This window comes from Scyliorhinus canicula, chromosome 11 (assembly GCF_902713615.1).
Source record: "Scyliorhinus canicula chromosome 11, sScyCan1.1, whole genome shotgun sequence".
Taxonomy (NCBI): domain Eukaryota; kingdom Metazoa; phylum Chordata; class Chondrichthyes; order Carcharhiniformes; family Scyliorhinidae; genus Scyliorhinus; species Scyliorhinus canicula.
The window spans coordinates 94,557,288-94,583,661 of record NC_052156.1 but is presented as its reverse complement, the minus strand read 5'-3'; the positions used below and the strand labels follow the sequence as shown (position 1 = coordinate 94,583,661).

Genomic DNA, 26,374 nt, shown 5'->3' with positions numbered 1-26,374 from the left:
TCCTCGTTGTTTCTCGAGCCGCTAACCTTCAGTCCTCATTCGGGAGATGAGCTGGATCGGGTAATTGTTTTTTTTTCTTTTTCGTTGTGTATGTCCCTGTACTGTTACAGATGCTGGGCAGATTGCCTAGTCCTGTGTAAGGCAGACTTTGAAAACGCCTCATATTTTGTGTAGCTGAGTGCGTTTGTGTTGAGTTGTTTACAGCAGGTCGACAATCTCTGCACAGACTATTTGCTGGAGTTTGTGTCAATTGTGTTCGGGGCTAGCTGTTCCTGATGGTGGACATTTCACTCAGTACAACTCCCTAAATGCTTTCCTTTGCTGCTGGGATGCTGGATTATTGAGCTTGATGCTGTGTGAAGGAGCTGAATGTGGCCTTGGTTTAAAGGCAACAGTGTATAATAGTGAAGATGGAATGATGAATCGAGATAAACACATTGTAGAGCTGTGTACAGACTGGGGTGATATCAAGGCAGTGAAGGGTATATAGAACAGACTGACTCAGATATAGCAAATGCAAGATGTGGACGTTGGGTCTGTTTCTGTCAGAGGAGGTTCTGAGGGATTTTAACATGTGAAGAGATGTAGAGTGAACAGAACAGGGCCTTTAGTGATAGAGTGGTCTAGAACCAGGAACGAAGAGAGTGTGCAAGGTCAGATGAGCAATTGGGATTTTGTTGAGATTCTTTGCAAAATTGGATTCTCTCCAGTTATTGTTTGGATGTATCTGAGTGCTGCATCACATTGCAGAGAATATATTGACTTTCAGTTTGGGTGGAAATTTAGTAAAATAGTCCGTTCTCAACAATAAAGATGCATAAATCCACAGGGCCTGAGGAGATGTTTCCCAGGCTGCTATTGGAGGCAAGGAGGGAGATTGCTGGGGCCCTGACGGAGATATTTAAGTCTTCGTTGGCCACAAGTGAAGTGCCAGATGTCTGGAGGATAGCTAATGTGGTACCTTTATTCGAGAAGGTCAGCAGGGGTAAGCCAGGTAATCACAGGTCGATTAGTCAGGGGTAGGGAAATATTCTGAGGGATAGGATTAATGAACACTTGTAAAGGCAGGGAATGATCAGGGATACTCAGCGTGGATTTGTTGGTGGGAGATCCTATCTAACTAATTTAATTGAGTTTTTTGAAAAGTAAACTAAATATATTGATGAGGGTAGCGCAGTTATGAGGTTGACATGCACTTCAGTAAGGCCTTTGACAAGGTCCAATATGGAAGGCTGGTCCAAAAGGTTAGAGCCATGGGATCCAACCCAAGTTGGCAAAATTGGATCCAAAATTGGCTTGTTAATAGGAGGAAATGGATGATAGTGGAGGATTACTTTTGTGATTGGAAGCCTGTGACCAGAGGTGTACCACAGGGATTGATGCAGAGCCCCTTGCTGTTTGTTGTATACATTAATGTCTTGGCTGTGAATTTAGAAGGTATAATTCGTAAGTTTGTAGATGACATGAAAATTGGTGGTGTTGATCATGAGGGGGATAGTCTGAGGCAACAGACTGATCTTGATCACCTGGTGAATTGAGCAGAGCAATGGCAGATGGGAATTTGATCCTAATAAGTGTGAGGTGATACATTTTGGGAGGCCTAATAAGGGTATGATATATGCAATGAACAGACAGTCCCGAGGGTGCATTTAGGAGCAAAGGGAGCATGATGTACAAGTCCATGGATCCCCGAAGGTGACAGCACTGGCATGTAGGGTGACGAAGAAGGCATATGGAATGCTTGCCAGGGCATAGGAGCAGGAAGGTCTTGGTCCAACTTTATAAAACATTTGTTATATTAATTTATTCATTTTATTCATTCATGGGATGTGGGCTTCGCAGGCTGTGCCAGCATTTATCCCCATCCCTAATTGCCCTTGAGGACGGTTAAGAGTCAACCATATTGCTGTGGGTCTGAAGTCACATGAAGGCCAGATCAGGTGTGGACGGCAGATTTCCTTCCTTGAAGGACATTAGTGAACCAGATGGGTTTTCCCGATAGTCAACAATGATTTCATGGTCATCATTAGACTTATTTTTATTCCAAATTTTTATTGAAATCAAATTTCATCATCTGCAGTGGCGGGATTTGAACCGGGGTCCTCAGAGAATGACTCTGGGTCTCTGGTTTCCTAGTCCAGTGACAATACCACTCCACCATTGCCTCCCCTGTGGTGAGGCCACAGATAGAATATTGTATGCAGTTCTGGTTGTCACACCATCAGAAGGATGTGATGACAGTCGAGGGGGTGCAGAGGAGATTCACCAGGATGTTGCCTGGAATGGAAAGGTTCAGTTATGAGGAGAGACTGGGCAGGCTGGGATTGTTTTCCCTGGGGCTGATGGGGGTTCTGATACAGGTATACAAAATTATGAGAGGCATAGATGGGGTAGATTGTAAGAATCTTTTCTCAGGGTGTCGAAGACAAGAAAGCATAGGTTGAAGGTGAGGAGTAAGTGGTTTAGAGGGATCTAAGGAAACATTTTTCACCCAAGAGGGCGGTGGATGTATGGAACGCGCTGCCTGAGAGGGTGGTGAAGACAGGTACACTCGCAACATTTAAGAAGCATCTGGATGAGCACTTAAATTGGCAAGATATAGTCGGCTATTGACCAAGTTCTGGTCAATGGGATTAGTATAGATTGATATTTGATGGTGGGCACTGACATGGTGGGCTGGCTGAAGGGCCTTTTTCTGTGCTGTATGACTCTACCACTATGATTCTAAATACTGCTTCTAAATCTTGTCCATACAAGTACCTGACTGTGTACATTACAGAGAAATCTGGATTAATAGAGGGTTAAGCTGCTTCAATGCATGGTTGACAGTTCTTGGTACATTATTCACTTACTGTCTTAGTGTTCTTTCAGGGTGTACTCATTGATAGTAACAGTCCTGATTTCTCATTGTTCACCTCCTGAATGGCCAGATTTCCGCCATCTGCAGTATTTTGCTTTCTGTTCTGTTGGAACTTTCAGTGTTCATTGATTCATTCAGCTTTGTCAAGCTGCTGTCTTTGGATGCTGGATTTGAATACCCAGTGTGTGATTCACACACTGCTGGGGAATCTGTTGGTTGCCCTGGTCTGCCTGGATTTGGATCTATTGTTTTTTTGCCTCTCAGTGCATCCTAAAACCCTCTTGCTGTTCCCAAGTAGTTTTTTAAAGAATAGTTTAAGTGCATGTTGCTGGCAACATTTGTTGTCCATCCCAGTCGCCCTTGAACTGAGTGGCTTGTTAAGCCCTTTTCAGTTAAGCGTTGAACCACATTATAGTCACATGTCGGCCAGACCAGGTAAGGATGGCTGATTTCCTTCTCTAAAAGGAGCCAGGTGGGTTTTTATGACAATTAATTAAGTTTCAAGGACACCATTCTTAGAATAGAAGCTTTCATAGAATTCCTACAGTGCAGAAGGAGGCCATTCGGCCCATCGAGTCTGCACCGGCTCTTGGAAAGAGCACCCTTCCCTGGGTCAACACCTCCACCCTATCCCCATAACCCAGTAAGCCCACCCAACACTAAGGGCAATTTTGAACACTCAGGGCAATTTTATCATGGCCAATCCACCTAACCTGTACATCTTTGTGACTGTGGGAGGAAACCGTAGCACCCGGAGGAAACCCACGCACACACTGGGAGGATGTGCAGACTCCGCACAGACAGTGACCCAGCCGGGAATTGAACCTGGGACCCTGGAGCTGTGAAGCAATTGCGCTATCCACAATGCTACCATGCTGCCCACACTCTACCCATGTCCGCTCATCTGCCCACGCTGCCCTATCCCTGTTAACCTGACTTGCGCATCCCTGGACACTAAAGGCAATTTATCACGGCCAACCCACCTAACCTGCACATCTTTGGACTGTGGGAGGAAACTGGAGCACCCGGAGGAAACCCACGCACACACTGGGGGAAAAGGGCAGACTCTGCGCAGACAGTCACCGAGGCCAGAATAGAACCCGGGGTCCCTGGCACGGTGAGACTGCAGTGCCAACCACTGTGTTACTGTGCAGCCCCCATTACTAAGACTAATTCCAGATTTATTAATTGAATTTAAATTCCACCAGCTATGGTGGTGGGATTTGAACCTGTGCCTCCATCAGCCTCTGGTCCATTGATATTGCCACTACTCCACTATTTCCTCCTAATAGCAGCTGTTATATTTTCTCTCTGACATGTTCCCTCTCGCCTTCCAACACTGGTTTGAGCAATTGTGGTATGACCCAGTGCTCACCCTCCTTTCTCTCCACAAACGTTGTCTCAAGAGGTTATTTGGTCTTTCGACCCAGCACGGTAGCATTGTGGATAGCACAATTGCTACACAGCTCCAGGGTCCCAGGTTCGATTCCAGCTTGGGTCACTGTCTGTGCGGAGTCTGCACATCCTCCCCGTGTGTGCGTGGGTTTCCTCCGGGTGCTCCGGTTTCCTTCCATAGTCCAAAGATGTGCAGGTTAGGTGGATTGGCCATGATAAATTGCCCTTAGTGTCCAAAATTGCCCTTGGTGTTGGGTGGGGTTGCTGGATTATGGGGATAGGATGGAGGTGTTGACCGTGGGTAGGGTGCTCTTCCAAGAGCTGGTGCAGACTTGATGGGTCGAATGGCCTCCTTCTACACTTTAAATTCTATGATCTATGATTTTGGTGTGATTTTTATTCACCATTTGCTCTTCACCCCATGCATTAAAGTTTGCCTGATTTAAGATTGGTTAAGCATTTGCCATTGAGTACCAGAGTGTACGGTCATCTCTGGCAAACAAACCGCCTTTCATTTTCAGTCACTCTCTGTTTAGGAGAAGAGAATTCTAAATCCGCCATCTCCCTTCACCAACAAAAGCCATCATCCAGGAATAGAGGATGGAAGAGCCGCAACCATTTAGACTGATGTGTGAATCATCCAGCTGTTAGTCAGGTACTGAGTTTATGAGCATAATGATTTAAGAAAAACAGGTGCCAAAGCAAAATACTGCAGATGCTGGAAATCTGAAATAAAAACAAAAGATGCTGGAAAGACTCAGCACGTCTGGCAGCATCTGTGAAGTGTTCCGACCCCCTGGGCTAGTGTACAGTCAATTCCAGGCCCACTTGACCCAGAGTCGCAACACAAGTGAAATTAGATTGGTTGAGTTAAGTTGACTACAGTCACCAGGTTTGTTAAATTTAAACACAAGTAACCTTTTATTAGTAACAGGTATTATAATTAAATCAGCAAAACAATACAATCAGCCATCTGCTGTGATTCCCAACCCTTTCTAACACCCCATTCTCTCTCATGTATATAACATATATGTATATATATATAAAATACACGCAGACACGCACGCACAAATGCAGACACACACACACACACACACACACACACACGGGAAAGAGTGATTTAGAAGTAAAGAAACTATAATAAAATAAAAGGATAAGGATCTTTGATTCAGATGGATGTCTTCGGTTAGTTTCTTTCTGGAGGTTAGACCTACAGCTGGCTACCTTTTTTCCTTAACCTTTCTTATTAGATTCAGGATAATTTCAGGTTTACAGCAAGGATGTGCCAGGCACTCGCTTTTAGAAAAAAACAGTGATTATCACTCTCTCCAGTCATAGAATCATAGAATTTATAGTGCAGAAGGAGGCCATTCAGCCCATCGAGTCTGCACCAACCCTTGGAAAGAGCGCCCCACCTAAGCCCACAAGGCCAGCAGCGCGGGTTCAATTCCCGTACCGGCCTCCCCGAACAGGCGCCGGAATGTGGTGACTAGGGGCTTTTCACAGTAACTTCATTGAAGCCTACTTGTGACAATAAGCGATTATTATTATTACCTTCATCCTATCCCCGTAACCCCCCCTAACCTTTATTGACACTAAGGGCAATTTAGCGTGGTCAGTCAACCTAACATGCACATCTTTGGACTGTGGGAGGAAACCGGAGCACCCGGAGGAAACTCATGCAGACTCCACACAGACAGTGACCCAGCGGGGAATCGAACCTGGGACAGATTTAAAATGATTGGTCGGAATATTTTTTCACCTGCGGGTTGCAGGGATCAGGAACTCACTGCCAGGAAGGGTAATAGAGGCAGAAACTCTCAACTCATTGAAAAGGTATCTGAATCTGTACTTCGGGTCCCGTAACCTGCAGGCACCAGACCAAATTCTGGAAAGTGGGGTTACGCTGCATGGGGGCTTGTTTTTCAGCCAGCGCAGACACAATGGGCTGAATGGCCTCTTTCTATGCCATAAACCTGTGATTATATGAAAAAAAACAAAGGGAAGATTTGTGATAAAGTGGAGGGCAGGAGAGATGAAGTGGCAAAAGGAATTTTGGTGCGATAACTAAGGATAAAGAAAAGATTGTCGAGGAGGTGTGACTGGCAGGACCCTGATCAGCGGCTGTCCAAAAGCAAAAGAAAATAGAGAAACACGAGGGGGGGAAAAGAACCCAAACCAGCAATACAAAACAAAACCAAATTATCTCATTGTCCAGACGGCTAGGAGGTTGAAAGATGAGGAGCTCTTCCTTGAGACTGAAGCAGGTATGAGTGTTGGTGAGGGATTTAAGGTATTCTTCCGACCCTCTCACAGCGTACACCAACTCTGCTCAAGGTTGCTCTTTGCACAATTTCAAGGAAATTCACAAATATCAAGGAATTCAGATTAAGGAATGTGAATACAGCAGGCATTTTCTGCTGGAAGATTGTTGCATATTGTGTGTCATAGAATTTAAAGTGCAGAAGGAGGCCATTTAACCATTGAGTCTGCACCGGCCCTTGGAAAGAGCACCCTATCTAAGCCCACACTTCCACCCTGTCCCTGCAACCCCATCTAACCTGTTTTGGACTCTAAGGGCAATTTAGCAAAGCCAATCCACCTAACCTGCACATCTTTGGACTGTGGGAAGATCCCGGAGCACCCGGAGGAAACCCATGCAGACATGGGGAGAACGTGCAGACTCTGCAAAGACAGTGACCCAAGCCGGGAATCGAACCTGGGACCCTGGAGCTGAGAAGCTACTGTGCTGCCCACCGTCAGCCATGGCTTAGTTAGAGGCACTTTCACTGCCGAGTCTGAAGGTTCAGGGTTCAAGTCCTATCCAGCACTGTGTACAGAAATGAAGGCTGCCAATGCCATGCAGTTCTTAGGGAGTGCTGCTCTGTTGGAGGTGGGGTGCTCTGTTGGAGGTGGGCTATCTTTTTGAAGAAATGTTTTCGATAGAAACATAGACAATAGGAGTAGGAAGAGGCCATTCGACCCTTCATTATGATCCTGGCTGACCATCCAACTCAGTAGCCGGATCCCGCTTCCCCCCCATATCCTTCAATCCCCTTCGTCCCAAGTGTGATATCTAACTGCTTCTTGAAAACATACAATATTGGCCTCAATTGGCCTCAGCTGCTTTTTTGTGGTAACAAATTCCACAGGCCGACCACTCCCTGAGTGAAGAAATGTCTCCTCGTCTCTGTCCCAAACAGGCTACCCGGCATCCTCAGACTGTGCCCCCTGGTCTGGACACATCCACCATGGGAACATCCTTCCTGCATCGACCCTGCTTAGTCCTATTAGAATTTCATAGATTTCTTTGAGATTTCCCCCAGAACTCCAGAAAATACAATCCTAACCGATTCAATCTCTCCTCGTATGTCAGTTCTGCCATCTCAGGAATCGGTCTGGTAAACCTTCATGCAAGTCCTCTCAGCTGGACGTAAAACATTTTGAAGAAGAGCAGGGGAGTTATCCCTGGTGTCCTGACCAATATGTACCCCTCATATCAACATCGCATAAACAGATTGTCTAGTCGTTATCACATTGCTGTTTGAGGGCACTTCCTGAGTGCAAATTGACTGCATTGTGACAGTTGCTCACTCCACTTCAGAAAGTACTTCACTGGTTTTAAGGCACGTTGAGATAGTCAGCAGCCTTGAAACTCTGCTTTTAATCAGCTAGTTTGAATTGCGAGTTACTGACTGCAGTGTTTCAGTTACATATAGTCCAAAACACACTGTTGCAAGGCTACTGAGAGCTCAACAATTCAAAAGTTGGACTCAGAAACCTACAGGGCTCCCTCTGTTGTGATCTGGTTACTAATAAAGGGCAGAGCCAGGATTTGAAGGGAGGGGTAACGTGAAGCAGATTGTGTTGAGGATCCTCATAATGAAGCTGAACACCAACTATCTATATTATTGCAAACCACTGTTCAGTCCTTGCACTATAGTCATATTAGCTCCCAGTCCAATGCAGTTGAGCATGTCTGACTGTCCTGCTAAGCATTGAACACTGGTGATGTGCTGTCGGTTGAGGTGTATTGCTGTCTGTGTTTGGAGGCCAGGCATACCCTGGCATACGCAGGGAACATAATTTCCATTGTAGTTTCGGGCAATACATTCCTGTGAGAATAACTAGCAGGGCTTGACTACAGCATTCTAGTCTAATCTCAAAGTTCAAATGATATCATACACTGGAAAAGTGACAACCCAGCGCTTTATAATGGATGTTCTGATTAGATTGCAGTTTTCAAATCTCTTTAGTCTTTAGCCTGCCTCTTATGCGGACATATAAAATCCCACAGAACGATGGGCAGCAAGGTGGTACAGTGGTTAGTACTGCTGCCTTATAGTAACAGGGACCCGGTTCAATTCTGCCCTGTGTCTGCGTGGGTTTCCTCTGGATGCTCCGGTCTCCTCCCACAGTCCAAAGATGTGCAAGTTACATAAGGTTAAGGAGATAGGGCGGGGGAGTGGGCCGAGGTAGGGTGCTCTTTCAGAGGGTTGGTGCAGACTCAATGAGCCGAATGGCCTCCTGCACTGTAGGGATTCCATGATTCTAACGTGAAAAGGGGTTTGGTCCCCAATCTCCAAGATAACATTTATCTTTCTAATGCTAATGCTAATAAAATGGTTTATCTTATCAGTGCTCTTTGTAGGACATTGCTGTGAATAAACTGACCTATGTTTCCTACTTTCCAGCAGTGATGTCATTGCTGGGTTGTAAAAGGAACATTAGTGATTCACTGATTTCCTCAGCAACCCATGGACACTGACTGAGAGCAGTCATAGCCAATAGGGCTGACGTGAGCTAAATCAGGTTACCTTGTGGAATGGAATATCGGACCTCCAGGTTTGTTTGCTGTCACCAAAACCTCAAGATATCAGCTGTTAATTTAAACACTGGCACAATCAACCAGGCATGGTGGTACTGTGGTCAGCACTGCTGCCTCAGCGCCAGGGATCCGGGTTCAATTCTAACCTCGGGTGACTGTGTGTGGAGTTTGCATCTTCTCCAAGTGGTGCGGGTTTCCTCCAGATCTCCCAAGATCCAAAGGTGTGCAGGTCAGGTGGGGCTACATGGATAGGGCAGGTGAGTGGGCCTTGGTAGGGTGCTCTTTCAGAAGGCCGGTGCAGGCTTGATGGGCCGAATGGCCTCCTTCTGCACTGTAGGGATCATATGAACTTGCATTAATGTAGTACCATAGAATGATCATCTCCAACGAGAGGGTCTAACCATCACCCCTTGACATTCAATGACATTACCATCACTGAATCCCCCATCATCAGCATCTTGGGAGGGTACCATTGACCAGAAACTTAACTGGACCAGCCATACAAATACTGTGGCTACAAGAGCAGGTCAAAGGCTGGGGATTGTGGTGAATGACCCACCTCCTGACTCCCTGACTCGCCTGTCCACCATCGACAAGGCACAGGTCAGGAGTGTAATGGAATAGTTTCCACTTATCTGGATGAATGCAGCCCCCCCCCCCCCCCAAACATAAGCAAATTAACAAATAATTCTTATAAACGTGTCGAGATGTTGGCCCTAGACTGCTCCAAAGACTTACAGGCACCAGATTTACAAGTAAAACATTAAACATTAAACAGTTTATTTATAACAAGAAAAAAGATTAATATATAATAAAAATGGAACAATGGTCTGCTAATCGAACTATTCCCAAAACCCCATCCCACCCTCCACCCAGACACACACACACGGAACGGGGGGGGGGGGGGGGGTTTAAATAATTGCAATGATTAAGAGCTATGAGATGGTTCTTTGTTGCCAACATAGTGGTCTTTGTAGCCAGTGATCTCCTAATGATGTCTTCAACGAGAAACTGCAGGCTGTAGAATGCTCTCGAAATCACCAGGCAGAGAGAGTTTTAAAACTGCCTCATGCTTGGATCTCTTTGCAGAATCTCATACGTATAATATATATATGTGTATATATATAAAATGCATGCAGACACGCACCCACAAATGCAGACACACACACACGGGAAAGGGTGATTCAGAAGTAAAGAAAATATAATAAAATAAAAGGATAAGGATCTTTGATTCAGATGGATGTCTTCCGGTTAGTTTCTTTCTGGAGGTTAGACCTACAGCTGGCTACTTTTTTTCCTTAACCTTTCTTAGTAGAATCAGGATAATTTCAAGTTTACAGCAAGGATGTGCCAGGCACCCGCTGATTTTAGAAAACAACGGTGATTATCACTCTCTCTAGTCATAGAATCATGGAATTTGCAGTGCAGAGGGAGGCCATTCGGCCCATCAAGTCTACACCGGCCCTTGGAGGGAGCACCCCACCTAAGCCCACATGGCCAGCAGCGCGGGTTCAATTCCCGTACTGGCCTCCCCGAACAGGTGCCAGAACGTGGTGACTAGGGGCTTTTCACAGTAACTTCATTGAAGTCTACTTGTGACAATAAGCGATTATTATTATTACCTTCACCCTATCCCCGTAACCCCTCCTAACCTTTATTGACACTTAAGGGCAATTTTGAATGGTCAATCAACCTAACATGCACATCTTTGGACTGTGGGAGGAGATCGGAGCACCCGGAGGAAACCCACGCAGACACGGAGAGAACGTGCAGACTCCACACAGACAGTGACCCAGCGGGGAATCGAACCAGGGACAGATTTAAAATGATTGGTAGGAATATTTTGGCACCTGCAGGTTGCAGGGGTCAGGAACTCACTGCCGGGAAGGGTAATAGAGACAGAAACCCACAACTCATTGAAAAGGTATCTGAATCTGTACCTCGGGTCCTGTAACCTGCAGGCACCAGACCAAATTCTGGAAAGTGGAGTTACACTGGGGGGGGGGGGGGGGGGGGTGGCGGCGCTTGTTTTTCAGCAAGCACAGACACAATAGGCCGAATGGCCTCTTTCTATGCCATAAACCTGTGATTCTAAGAATTCAGAACAAATTGGAGCTCTTTGACCCGCCTTTCTTCAGTAAGGTTCTGAATGGCTTCACCAAACGCAAGCAATACCCCAGAATTCCAGACGCATTGATTGGCCGTTTGCCAAATCCATCACACTGACATCATGGGCTCTTCTACAGAGCATCAAGGTGAAGTCCTGGGCTAGTTCAAATGGCATCTTGCGGAGGGTGGGGTGGGACTGGTTTCAGTTCAAAAAAGAAACACCGAAGAGACAAAAGATTTTGTCACAATCCTTACACTACCAATACTGGCATGGACAGATGCATCTGTGATGGGTAAATTGATGAGGTTGAGGTCAAATAGATTTTCCCCCCTCAGTTCTCTCAGCGTCCATTGCAGGCCTGTCTGCCTGGATATGTCTTTCAGGGCTCTGCCTGCTTGGTCTGTGCTGGTGCTACTGAGGCACTCTTGGTAATGGAACTATAAAGCCCCAATCCAGATTACATTCTGTGCCCTTGCTGCCCTGTGTGCTTCTTGCAGTTGGTGTTCAACATGGAGGAGGCAGGAGATGGTAATTGGAAGATTATTTCCTTCCCCGTGTTTGACTCAATGCTATAAGACTTCATGTGATCCTGAGTCAATTTTGAGGATTCAGAGGACCACTCCCTCCTGTGACACCTCCTCTGGCAGATCTGTCCTGCTGATGTGAAAGTTATTGTCATGGAGTAGTCTGGGAGGTGAGAGGTATGAATCTGTGATTATGACTGTCAGGCTGTTTGCTTCACTCGTCTTTGGGACAGCTCTTCCAATTTTGTCATGTCCACAGATGTTCTTGAGATGAGGCCTGGTTGAGGCCCACAGCAAAATTTAATTGTGCACTGTGTCATTTAGTGACAATTAGCTGATCTCTGAAGCCAGTGATTACTGGGAACATGAGAGAAGTGTGAGGCTCTCTGTTGCGCTTTTAACATAAAGCATCTCAAGATTCTTCTCGGGAGAATTTTAAAGAAATATTTGACACCGAGTGCAGAGCAGATGACCAAAAGCTTGGCCAACAGGATATGACTTTCACGATGTGAGGCTTTAGGGAGGAAATTCCAGAGCTTGGAGCCCATGGTGAAGGCATGGTGATGTTAGAATCCCGGACCAGACCCCAGCAGTGGCTAGGGTACTTGACAGAAACCCAATGCGTGGCACGGTAGCACAGTGGTTAGCACAGGTGCTTCACAGCAACAGGGTCCCAGGTTCGATTCCTGGTTTAGGTCACTGTCTATGTGGAGTCTGCACATTCTCCTCATGTCTGCGTGGGTTTCCTCCGGGTGCTCCGGTTTCCTCCCACAGTTCACAGATGTGCAGGTTAGATGGATTGGGCATGCTAAATTGCCCTTAGGTTAGATGGGGTTGCTGGGTTACAGGGATAGGGTGGAGGTGTGGGCTTAAGTAGGGTGCTCTTTCCAAGAGCCGGTGCAGACCTGATGGGCCGAATGGCCTCCTTCTGCAGTATACATTCTATGATTCTATGAATATTTTAATTTTGTAAAACTGAAGAAAGGTTACCTCACTCCAGATGTGATTGCACAAAAAATAGGGATACGGTAAATTAAAACAAGCTTTATTACTAACATAGTATTAAAATATCTTTAACATCACACACGCTTACAATTACCCCTTAAACAATGCTAATCAATGCAGTGACACAATAGCCCTCAACTGCTATCTTTATTCCCATTCAATCAACAAAAAAATCTCAACTCTCAATCGACTTTCAAATACAGTTAGCACTCAGAAGTACCTGCTGTACAAAGATGTCTGGATACTCTACTTTGTGGGGGAGAGATCTTTTGACACTAGTTTAAAGAAAAGCTCTGACTCTTGTCAGAACCATGCAGAAACTCTGGCTTTATTTCATCAGAAGCTGCTTCTGAGTTGGTTTTACTTTCCAGTCACACAATTCTGAACTGCTTGGAAGGAAACTGCTGATCTGTCTACAGACATATCTTTAACTGAACTGCAGTGAGAGCAGATACTTGACTTCTGCTCGCATTCCAATCTCAAACTCAGCTAAACTGCTTTTCTGCAAAATGCCTCGTACTTTACCTCCTCCCATTAATTACATCAATTTACCAAGCTGAAATCTAATTAACTCCACAGAGAGATAACCCTTAATCCAAACAAAACTCTAATAGCTCCAGTTTTTTACGATGTCTTAATTGCACCTCCGGCTCCCAAAACCTTTCCAACCAGGATTTTTAAAAGCACTACTGCCGTCGTCACACACTAACTTAGGCTTTGAGCTCTTACTGCACCAAATACATATAATACAATTTTTCTGAAATTCCTACATTCATCACAGTACCCCCATGATGGAACGATTAAAATCGGAGATACTCAAGAGATCCGATATCTTGGGAGGGTTGTGAGGCTGAAAAAGATTACACATCTGCATCAAAGTTGAGAAAAACATTAAAAAACAAATGAATTAACTGAGTAGGCAATGGAGAGAGAGACCTCAAAAGGGACTAAATACACTCCAAAAACAAGTAACAGGGCAGAGAGTAAAGAAGTAGTCAGAAACCTAACATTCGGAACTGCAGCTAATGGTAAAACAACAAGAAGTATAATAGTTAAGGGGAACCAAAGTAGCAGGTCACCATGTGAGGAGAAAGTAGAGGTTATTAGGATGCACAGGCAGGGCCAGTCTAATGTGGAGGGGGAAGGAAACGTAAAAAATCAAAATGTAAGATGTCTGTGAGTGAAAGTTAGGGATGAGGCTGAGTATTATCAGAGATTAATAAAGCAGGTCAGAATGTGTGAAAAGCGTAGTGCACAAGAAAATGCTGCAAGGGAAAGACAAATCAGTGGGACGTATTTAAAAACCTTGTACCTAAATGCACGCAGTATTCGGAATAAGGTCAATGAGCCGATAGCACAAATGCAGATAAATGGGTATGATTTTGTCAGGATTACCCTTAGTAATTGCCCTTAGTGTTGGGTGGGGTTACTGGGTTATGGGGATAGGGTGGAGGTGTTAACCTTGGGTAGGGTGCTCTTTCCAGGAGCCGGTGCAGACTCGATGGGCCGAATGGCACTGCACTGTAAATTCTATGATAATCCATAAATCAAAAACCCTGTTTAACAAAGACAGTAGGTTTGCATTTCTTACAAAAACAGGTATCACTCTGAAATCATCAAGTGATCTGGATACATTCTTTAGCATGCAGAGAGAAAGACCAAAATACACACCCTTGGTTTGAATGCAGCTCTCCAACTGAAAACGAAACTAAAACGCAGAGCCAGAAACAGTTTCCAGCTCAAAACAAAAGTAAAAAGGAGAACTAGAGCCCCACCCACACAATGACATCACTGCAGCCACTTGAGAAGACAAACATTTCTTAAAGTGACATTCCCATGACATTTGACAAAGGGTCATCTGGACATGAAATGCTTGCTCTTTTCTCTCCCTATAGGGCTGCCAGACCTACTGAGATTTTCCAGCATTTTCTCTTTTGATTTCAGATTCCAGCATCCACAGTAATTTGCTTTTATTCCTTATATTCCACTCTGGCTTTGTCTGTTCCCAGCCGAAAATTACTCACCACAACAACCCTGTTGCTTTTACATCTTTCCAAAATCTGTCTACCTATCTGCTCCTCTGTCTCCGCTGGCTGTTGGGAGGCCTGTAGTAAACTCCCAACATTGGGCGCAATTCTCCGCGGTCACGAAAATTCGGAGAATAGCGGGCGGCGTAAATTTTTACGGACACGCTGGTCCGACGCCCTCCCGCTATTCTCCCCCCCCCCCCCACGCCCGCCTCCCGACACGAATCGCTGCCCGCCGTTTTTTTACGGCGAGCAGCTATTCACCCCTGGCCGATGGGCCGATTTCCAAGGCCTTTACGGCCGTTTTTATGAACGTAAAACACACCTGGTCTGACCGTTCGTAAAAACGGCCGTAAAGTCCCGATCTGGGGAACCATGGCACTGATTGGCACGGCAGTACCACGGCCGTGCCAAGGGTGCCATGGGCCCGCGATCGGTGCCCACCGATCGCGGGCAGCGGGTACTTACCCCGCGCACTCTTTCTCCCTCCGCCGCCCCGATGGATCCATCCGCGGGGCTTCTGCGGGGCATAACGGCCCGCGCATGCGCGGGTTTCACGCACAAGCGCGATGATGTCATCCGTGCATACGCGGGTTGGAGTCGTCCAATCCACGCATGCGCGGCTGACGTCATCTGACGCGTCAGCCGTCGCTAACTCTGGCTAGCGGGCTTAACGAAATTCGTTAAGCCCGCGATGCCGGAGTTCACAGCCGCGCGGTACTAGCCCCGACCGGGGAGCTGAATCGGTTCCCGGTCGGGGGGGGGGGGCGGAGGCTGGCGTCGAACCCGCCCGTTTTTGACGCCAGCTTCCCGAGTCTTCGTGACTCGGGAGAATCGCGCCCATTGTGTCTGCACCCTTTTTGTTCCTCAGCTCTAGCCATATCGCCTCGCTGTATAAGCCCTCCAAGGTGTCCTCCCGCAGTACAGCTGTGATATTCTCCTCAACTAGTAATGCAACTCCCCCATCCCTTTTACATCCCACTCTATCCCACCTGAAACATCTAAATCTTGGAACATTTAGACAGTTGAGGAACAGTGGCGGATGTTCAGGGAGATATTCAATACCCCTCAATTAAAGTATATTCCTGAGGGGGAGAGGAATTTTAAAAGGGAGAAAAACGCTCCATGGCAAAAAAAGAAGTCAAAGAGGACATAAGAGCAAAAACTAATGGTAAGCTGGAGGATTCGGAGAACTTTAAGGTTCAGCAAAAGGCTACTAAAAATAAAATCGAAAGAGCTGAGATGAACTACGGAAGGAAATTAGCAGAAAACTCTAAACACTGGTACCAAAAGCTAAAACCAATGATGCAAGATGATGCTTTGAATGCGAGTCTTTGCAGGTAATTAAATCTTTACAGGTCCAGACAGAGCGACTGGAAAGAGATAATCATAGTTAAAGAGGTGTGAATTGTCTCAAGCCAGGACAGTTGGTAGGATTTTGCAAGCCCAGGCTAAATAGTGGGGGGGGGGGGGTGAATGTAATGCGCCATGAATCCTAGGTACCGGTTGAGGCCGTACTCATGTGTGCGGAACTTGGCTATCAGTTTCTGCTCGGCGATTCTGTGTTGTCGCACGTTCTGAAGGCCGCCTTGGAGAACACTTACCCGGAGATCAGAGGCTGAATGCCCTTGACTGCTGAAGTGTTCCCCGACTGGGAGGGAACATTCCTGCCTGGTGATTGTCTCGTGATGTCCGTTCATCCATTGTTGCAGCGACTGCATGGTCTCGCCAATGTACCTTGCTGTGGGATATCCTTTCCTGCAGCGTATGAGGTAGACAACGTTGGGCCGAGTCGCATGAATATGTACCACGTATCTGGTGGGTGGTGTTCTCACATGTAATGGTGATATCCATGTCTCGTGCCAGATCATTGATATGAATACCACCATGTACTCGATGTCGGACAATTTAGCAGCAGTGGATGGGTCGAGAGAGGTGGTGGTGAGGCAGAGCTGGGTGTCAGCAGGGTACATATGAAAACTTGCGCTGTGTCTTCAGAGGATGTCACCGAAGGTAAGCATGTGAAGGAGAAATCGGAGGGGGCAAGAATTGATCTTCGATATGTGAACAGGAAGTGATGAAATTGCAGGTCATTCTCTGGTTATGATTGGCCAGATAAGAACCAGCTGGACAACATTGGGGAGGTGTTGGAGCAGAATCACAGAGTATCATAGAATCCCTACATTTCTGGAGGAGGCCATTCGGTCCATCAAGTTTGCACCGACCCTCCGAAAGAGTGCCCCTCCCAGGCCATTCCTCTGCCCTATTCCCATAACCCCACCTAGCCTTTGGACACTAAGGGCAATTTAACATGGCCAATCCACCTAACCTGCACATCTTTGGACTGTGGGAGGAAACCAGAGCACCCGGAGGAAACCCACGCAGACACGGGGAGAAAATGCAAACTCCACACAGAAAGTCACCCAAGGCCGGAATGGCACTGTGCCCATATTCCAGAGTGAGATCTGCCCAGAGGGGACAACAAGTCACTTAGTTTATGGGAACCCTGCTTAGAAACACACAGACTTAGGAAGAAAATTATATCCATATTCTGGAGACGTGGTGACTGGATTCAGGGTGAAGGTTTAGTTTAAAAAGATGTTTGAATTTCAAATTTGACACATTTTTCTAACCCATCTCCTCTATTAAAATAAAAACATCACAGATAAAGAGATTGATTTAAAGCTTACAATGAAAAGAGATTGAAGGAAGAGGAAGGTATACAATTGGATGCAGTGTGTAAGCTTATGTCCCTTTTTCTGAGGGTCAGTGTTTGTTGTGTTAGAGTTTGCAAGCGTGTGTATGGGTGTGTTGGCTCAGTGCTTTTCATTCTTTCTTGGGATGTGGATGTTGCTGGCTAGGCCAATATTTATTGCCCAACCTTAATTGTCCTTGAGATGATGTTGGTGAGCTGTTGCCTTGAACGGCTGCAGTCCATATGGTGTAGGTACACCTACAGTGCTGTTGGGGAGGGAGTTTGGGATTTTGACCCAGCAACAGTGAAGGAACAGCAATGTATTTCCAAGTTAGGATGGTGGGTGGCTTGGAAGGGAACTTGTTCCCATCCATTTGCTGGCTTTGTCCTTCTTGGTGGTACAAGTTGTGGGTTTAGAGGGTACTGTCAAAGGAGCCTCAGCCAATTGCTGCAGTGCATCTTGTAGATGGTACACACTGCCATTGTGCATCCATGGTGGAGGGAGTGAATGTTAAAAGTAACAGATGGAGTACCAATCCAGCAAGCTGCTTCATTCTGGATGGTGTTGAGCTTCTTGAGTGGTGGGGCTGCACTCATCCAGGCAAGTGGAGAGTGTTGCATCGCACTCCTGACATTTGCCTTGTAGATGGTGGACAGGCTTTGGGGAATCAGTTACTCGCTGCAGAATTCCCAACCTATGACCTGCTTTTGTAGCCACAGTATTTATATGGTTCGTCTAATTCAATTTCTGGCCAATGGTAACCCGCAGGATATTGATGTGGGATTCAGCAATGGTAATGCCATTGAATGTCAAGGGGAGATGGTTAGATCCTCTCTTGTCGGAGATGATCATTACCTGGCACGTATGTTACTTGCCACTTGTCAGTCCAAGCCTGTATATTGTCCAGGTCTTGCTGCATTTGGGTATGGACTGCTTCAGTATCTGAGGAGTCATGATTGTTCCCAAACATTATGCAGTCATCAGCGAACATCCCCAATTTTAAGCTTATGATGGAAGGAAGGTAATTGATGAAGCAGGTAAAGATGGTTGGGCCGAGGACACTATCCTGAGCATCTCCTGCAGTGATGTCCTGGGGCTGAAATGACTGACCTCCAACAACCACAGTCATCTTCCTTTCTTCCAGGCATGACTCCAACCGGTGGAGAGTTTCTTTCCTTCCTGATCCCCATTGACTTCAGTTTAGCTAAGGCTGCTTGATGCCATACTCGGTCAAATGCTGCCTTGATGTCAAGGGCTGTTATCCTCTCGCACGTTTGGCATTCTGTTCGTTTGTCCATGTTTCAGCCAAGGCTGTCATGAGGTCAGGAGCTGAGTGACCCTGGTGGAACCCAAACTGAGTGTTTGTGGACAGTTTGTTGCTGAGTAAGTTTGTTGCTTGATAGCACTGTCCATCACTTTACTGAAGATCGCGAAATCGACTGATTTGATGATATTTGGTTGGATTGGGTTTCTTCTGCTTTTTATGGACAGGACATAGCTGAGTAATAATCTATATTACCGGGAAGATGCCAGTGTTGTATGTGTACTGGAACATCTTGGCTAGGGGAGCTTGACCCTCTTCATGCTTTCTACCAAAATGAATCACTTCACATTTTCTCTGCATTCAGTTAGATCTGCCACTCATTCCATTAACTTGTCTGTCTTCTTGAAGTCTCTCACTATCCTCCTCAACTGTACCCTAAACCACTTGGCCTATCTTCATCTGCCCTGCAGTAAGAGACAACTTTAAGCCAGCTTTGAAACTCATCTTCAACTGAGGACATTGGCCTTCACATCTCCTGTAGCTTGCTTAAATTTTGTATGACAAAGACCCTGTGAAGCACGTAAGAAAAAGATTTAAGATCATGAAGGCTCAATACATATGTTGAGTGAACAACAGCTGCAGTGTAAATGGAGTCAGTCTGGATCACTGGCTGCGCCTGCAGTGTAAATGGAGTCACTGACAGTGTCTGCAGTGTAAATGGTGTCACTGACGGTGCCTGCAGTGTAAATGGAGTCACTGACGGTGTCTGCAGTGTAAATGGAGTCACTGACGGTGTCTGCAGTGTAAATGGTGTCACTGACGGTGCCTGCAGTGTAAATGGTGTCACTGACGGTGTCTGCAGTGTAAATGGTGTCACTGACGGTGTCTGCAGTGTAAATGGTGTCACTGACGGTGTCTGCAGTGTAAATGGAGTCACTGACGGTGTCTGCTGTGTAAATGGAGTCACTGACGGTGCCTGCAGTGTAAATGGAGTCACTGACGGTGTCTGCAGTGTAAATGGAGTCACTGACAGTGCCTGCAGTGTAAATGGTGTCACTGACGGTGCCTGCAGTGTAAATGTGTCACTGACGTGTCCTGCAGTGGTAAATGGTGTCACTGACGTGTGCTGCAGTGTAAAGGTGTCACTGACAGTGGCCTGCAGTGTAAAATGGTGTACTGACGGTGTCTGCAGTGTAAATGGTGTCACATGACGGTCTGCAGTGTAAATGGTGTCACTGACGTGTCTGCAGTGTAAATGGAGGCACTGACAGTGCCTGCAGTGTAAATGGTGTCACTGACGGTGTCTGCAGTGTAAATGGTGTCACTGACGGTGCCTGCAGTGTAAATGGTGTCACTGACGGTGCCTGCAGTGTAAATGGTGTCACTGACGGTGTCTGCAGTGTAAAATGGAGTCACTGACAGGGGCTGCAGTGTAAATGGGTGTCACTGACGGTGTCTGCAGTGTAAATGGTGTCACTGACGTGCCTTGCATTGTAAATGGAAGTCACTGACGGTGTCTGCAGTGTAAATGGGGCACTGACGGTGCCTGCAGTGTAAATGGTGTCACTGACGGTGTCTGCAGTGTAAATGGAGTCACTGACGGTGTCCTGCAGTGTAAATGGTGTCACTGACAGTGTCTGCAGTGTAAATGGTGTCACTGACGGTGTCTGCAGTGTAAATGGAGTCACTGACAGTGTCTGCAGTGTAAATGGAGTCACTGACGGTGCCTGCAGTGTAAATGGTGTCACTGACGGTGTCTGCAGTGTTAATGGAGTCACTGACGGTGTCTGCAGTGTAAATGGAGTCACTGACGGTGTCTGCAGTGTAAATGGTGTCACTGACAGTGCCTGCAGTGTAAATGGTGTCACTGACGGTGCCTGCAGTGTAAATGTGAGTCACTGACAGTGTTCTGCAGTGTAAATGGGTCACTGACCGGCTTCTGCAGTGTAAATGGAGTCACTGACAGTGCCTGCAGTGTAAATGGAGTCACTGACGGTGCCTGCAGTGTAAATGGAGTCACTGACGGTGTCTGCAGTGTAAATGGAGTCACTGACGGTGCCTGCAGTGTAAATGGAGTCACTGACAGTGCCTGCAGTGTAAATGGAGTCACTGTCGGTGCCTGCAGTGTAAATGGAGTCACTGATGGTGCCTGCAGTGTAAATGGAGTCACTGACGGTGTCTGCAGTGTAAATGGTGTCACTGAGGGTGTCTGGCAGTGTAAATGGAGTCACTGACGGTGCCTGCAGTGTAAATGGTGTCACTGACGGTGTCTGCAGTGTAAATGGAGTCACTGACGGTGTCTGCAGTGTAAATGGTGTCACTGAGGGTGTCTGCAGTGTAAATGGTGTCACTGAGGGTGTCTGGCAGTGTAAATGGAGTCACTGACGGTGCCTGCAGTGTAAATGGAGTCACTGACGGTGCCTGGAGTGTAAATGGAGTCACTGTCAGTGTCTGCCGTGTAAATGGAGTGACTGACAGTGCCTGCAGTGTAAATGGTGTCACTGACGGTGTCTGCAGTGTAAATGGAGTCACTGACAGTGCCTGCAGTGTAAATGGAGTCACTGACGGTGTCTGCAGTGTAAATGGTGTCACTGACTGTCATGCAGTGTAAATGGATGTCACTGACAGGTGTCCTGCAGTGTAAATGGTGTCACTGACGGTGTCCTGCAGTGTAAATGGTGTCACTGACGGTGTCTGCAGTGTAAATGGAGTCACTGACAGTGCCTGGAGTGTAAATGGAGTCACTGACAGTGCCTGCAGTGTAAATGGAGTCACTGACGGTGCCTGCAGTGTAAATGGAGTCACTGACAGTGTCTGCAGTGTAAATGGAGTCACTGCACGTGTCCTGCAGTGTAAATGGAGTCACTGACAGGTGCCTGCAGTGTAATGGATGTCACTGACTTGCCTGCAGTGTAAATGGAGTCACTGACAGGTGCCTGCAGTGTAAATGTGTCACTGACGGTGTCCTGCAGTGTAAATGGTGTCACTGACGGGTCTGCAGTGTAAATGGTAGTCACTGACAGTGTCTGCAGTGTAATGGTGTCACTGACAGTGTCTTGCAGTGTAAATGGTGTCACTGACAGTGTCTGCAGTGTAAATGGTGTCACTGACAGTGCCTGCAGTGTAAATGGTGTCACTGACAGTGTCTGCAGTGTAAATGGTGTCACTGACGGTGCCTGCAGTGTAAATGGTGTCACTGACGGTGTCTGCAGTGTAAATGGTGTCACTGACAGTGTCTGCAGTGTAAATGGAGTCACTGACAGTGTCTGCAGTGTAAATGGTGTCACTGACGGTGCCTGCAGTGTAAATGGTGTCACTGACGGTGTCTGCAGTGTAAATGGAGTCACTGACAGTGCCTGCAGTGTAAATGGAGGCACTGACGGTGCCTGCAGTGTAAATGGTGTCACTGACAGTGTCCTGCAGTGTAAATGGAGTCACTGACGGTGTCTGCAGTGTAAATGGTGTCACTGACGGTGCCTGCAGTGTAAATGGAGTCACTGACAGTGTCTGCAGTGTAAATGGAGTCACTGACGGTGCCTGCAGTGTAAATGGAGTCACTGACAGTGTCTGCAGTGTAAATGGTGTCACTGACGGTGCCTGCAGTGTAAATGGAGTCACTGACGGTGCCTGCAGTGTAAATGGAGTCACTGACGGTGTCTGCAGTGTAAATGGAGTCACTGACGGTGTCTGCAGTGTAAATGGAGTCACTGACAGTGTCTGCAGTGTAAATGGTGTCACTGACGGTGCCTGCAGTGTAAATGGTATTCACTGGACAGTGCCTTGCAGTGTAATGGAGTCACTGACGGTGTCCTGCAGTGTAAATGGAGTCACTGACGGTGTCTGCAGTGTAAATGGAGTCACTGACAGTGCCTGCAGTGTAAATGGAGTCACTGACGGTGCCTGCAGTGTAAATGGAGTCACTGACAGTGTCTGCAGTGTAAATGGTGTCACTGACGGTGCCTGCAGTGTAAATGGAGTCACTGACGGTGTCTGCAGTGTAAATGGAGTCACTGACGGTGTCTGCAGTGTAAATGGAGTCACTGACGGTGTCTGCAGTGTAAATGGAGTCACTGACAGTGCCTGCAGTGTAAATGGTGTCACTGACGGTGCCTGCAGTGTAAATGGAGTCACTGACGGTGCCTGCAGTGTAAATGGAGTCACTGACGGTGCCTGCAGTGTAAATGGAGTCACTGACAGTGTCTGCAGTGTAAATGGTGTCACTGTCACTGCCTGCAGTGTAAATGGTGTCACTGACGGTGCCTGCAGTGTAAATGGTGTCACTGACGGTGCCTACAGTGTAAATGGAGTCACTGACAGTGCCTGCAGTGTAAATGGTGTCACTGACGGTGTCTGCAGTGTAAATGGTGTCACTGACGGTGTCTGCAGTGTAAATGGAGTCACTGACAGTGCCTGCAGTGTAAATGGTGTCACTGACGGTGCCTGCAGTGTAAATGGAGTCACTGACGGTGCCTGGAGTGTAAATGGAGTCACTGTCAGTGTCTGCCGTGTAAATGGAGTGACTGACAGTGCCTGCAGTGTAAATGGTGTCACTGACTATGTCTGCAGTGTAAATGGAGTCACTGACGGTGCCTGCAGTGTAAATGGAGTCACTGACGGGTGTCTGCAGTGTAAATGTGTCACTGACGGTGTCTGCAGTGTAAATGGAGTACTGACGTGTCTGCAGTGTAATGGAGTCACTGACAGTGTCTGCAGTGTAAATGGAGTCACTGACGGTGTCTGCAGTGTAAATGGTGTCACTGACGGTGCCTGCAGTGTAAACGGAGTCACTGACGGTGTCTGCAGTGTAAATGGTGTCACTGACAGTGTCTGCAGTGTAAATGGTGTCACTGACAGTGTCTGCAGTGTAAATGGAGTCACTGACAGTGCCTGCAGTGTAAATGGAGTCACTGACAGTGTCTGCAGTGTAAATGGAGTCACTGACGGTGCCTGCAGTGTAAATGGAGTCACTGACAGTGTCTGCAGTGTAAATGGAGTCACTGACGGTGTCTGCAGTGTAAATGGATTCACTGACAGTGTCTGCAGTGTAAATGGTGTCACTGACGGTGTCTGCAGTGTAAATGGAGTCACTGACGGTGCCCGCAGTGTAAATGTGGAGTCACTGTCGGTGTCTGCAGTGTAAATGGAGTCACTGACGGTGCCTGCAGTGTAAATGGAGTCACTGACAGTGCCTGCAGTGTAAATGGAGTCACTGACGGTGCCTGCAGTGTAAATGGAGTCACTGACAGTGTCTGCAGTGTAAATGGTGTCACTGTCACTGCCTGCAGTGTAAATGGTGTCACTGACAGTGTCTGCAGTGTAAATGGTGTCACTGTCACTGCCTGCAGTGTAAATGGTGTCACTGACGGTGCCTGCAGTGCAAATGGTGTCACTGACAGTGTCTGCAGTGTAAATGGTGTCACTGTCACTGCCTGCAGTGTAAATGGAGTCACTGACAGTGTCTGCAGTGTAAATGGAGTCACTGACGGTGCCTGCAGTGTAAATGGAGTCACTGACAGTGCCTGCAGTGTAAATGGTGTCACTGACAGTGTCTGCAGTGTAAATGGTGTCACTGTCACTGCCTGCAGTGTAAATGGAGTCACTGACAGTGCCTGCAGTGTAAATGGAGTCACTGACGGTGCCTGCAGTGTAAATGGAGTCACTGACGGTGTCTGCAGTGTAAATGGTGTCACTGTCACTGCCTGCAGTGTAAATGGTGTCACTGACAGTGTCTGCAGTGTAAATGGTGTCACTGTCACTGCCTGCAGTGTAAATGGTGTCACTGACGGTGCCTGCAGTGCAAATGGTGTCACTGACAGTGTCTGCAGTGTAAATGGTGTCACTGTCACTGCCTGCAGTGTAAATGGAGTCACTGACGGTGCCTGCAGTGTAAATGGAGTCACTGACGGTGCCTGCAGTGTAATGGAGTCACTGACGGTGCCTGCAGTGTAAATGGTGTCACTGTCACTGCCTGCAGTGTAAATGGTGTCACTGACGGTGCCTGCAGTGTAAATGGAGTCACTGACGGTGCCTGCAGTGTAAATGGAGTCACTGACGGTGCCTGCAGTGTAAATGGTGTCACTGACAGTGTCTGCAGTGTAAATGGTGTCACTGTCACTGCCTGCAGTGTAAATGGTGTCACTGACGGTGCCTGCAGTGTAAATGGAGTCACTGACGGTGCCTGCAGTGTAAATGGAGTCACTGACGGTGCCTGCAGTGTAAATGGTGTCACTGACGGTGCCTGCAGTGTAAATGGAGTCACTGACAGTGTCTGCAGTGTAAATGGTGTCACTGTCACTGCCTGCAGTGTAAATGGTGTCACTGACGGTGCCTGCAGTGTAAATGGTGTCACTGACGGTGCCTACAGTGTAAATGGAGTCACTGACAGTGCCTGCAGTGTAAATGGTGTCACTGACGGTGTCTGCAGTGTAAATGGTGTAACTGACAGTGCCTGCAGTGTAAATGGAGTCACTGACAGTGTCTGCAGTGTAAATGGAGTCACTGACGGTGCCTGCAGTGTAAATGGTGTCACTGACGGTGCCTGCAGTGTAAATGGTGTCACTGACGGTGCCTGCAGTGTAAATGGAGTCACTGACGGTGCCTGCAGTGTAAATGGTGTCACTGACGGTGTCTGCAGTGTAAATGGAGTCACTGACGGTGCCTGCAGTGTAAATGGAGTCACTGACAGTGCCTGCAGTGTAAATGGTGTCACTGACAGTGTCTGCAGTGTAAATGGAGTCACTGACAGTGCCTGCAGTGTAAATGGTGTCACTGACGGTGTCTGCAGTGTAAATGGAGTCACTGACAGTGTCTGCAGTGTAAATGGTGTCACTGACGGTGCCTGCAGTGTAATGGTGTCACTGACGGTGCCTGCAGTGTAAATGGAGTCACTGACGGTGCCTGCAGTGTAAATGGAGTCACTGACAGTGCCTGCAGTGTAAATGGAGTCACTGACAGTGTCTGCAGTGTAAATGGAGTCACTGACGGTGCCTGCAGTGTAAATGGAGTCACTGACGGTGCCTGCAGTGTAAATGGTGTCACTGACAGTGCCTGCAGTGTAAATGGAGTCACTGACAGTGCCTGCAGTGTAAATGGTGTCACTGACAGTGCCTGCAGTGTAAATGGTGTCACTGACAGTGCCTGCAGTGTAAATGGAGTCACTGACAGTGTCTGCAGTGTAAATGGAGTCACTGACGCTGCCTGCAGTGTAATGGATGTCACTGACGTGTGCCTGCAGTGTAAATGGTGTCACTGACGGTGTCTGCAGTGTAAATGGTGTCACTGACAGTGCCTGGAGTCAAATGGAGTCACTGACGGTGCCTGCAGTGTAAATGGTGTCACTGACGGTGCCTGCAGTGTAAATGGAGTCACTGTCAGTGCCTGCAGTGTAAATGGAGTCACTGACGGTGTCCTGCAGTGTAAATGGAGTCACTGACAGTGTCTGCAGTGTAAATGGAGTCACTGACAGTGTCTGCAGTGTAAATGGAGTCACTGACGGTGTCTGCAGTGTAAATGGAGTCACTGACAGTGCCTGCAGTGTAAATGGAGTCACTGACGGTGTCTGCAGTGTAAATGGAGTCACTGACAGTGTCTGCAGTGTAAATGGAGTCACTGACGGTGTCTGCAGTGTAAATGGAGTCACTGACGGTGCCTGCAGTGTAAATGGTG

The 26,374-nt window shown here is 47.2% G+C and overlaps 1 protein-coding gene across 1 annotated transcript in view; it reads left to right on the top strand.

Moving 5' to 3' along the window:
• The first annotated feature begins 16,735 nt into the window (after positions 1–16,735).
• LOC119973201 (transmembrane and coiled-coil domains protein 1-like) overlaps positions 16,736–26,374 on the top strand; it is an 85,119-nt gene continuing 75,480 nt past the window's right edge. Inside the window, exon 1 of the mRNA XM_038810853.1 lies at positions 16,736–16,762. Coding sequence (XP_038666781.1) covers positions 16,751–16,762 — 12 coding nt within the window. The 5' untranslated portion in view covers positions 16,736–16,750. The remainder of the gene's footprint in view (positions 16,763–26,374) is intronic.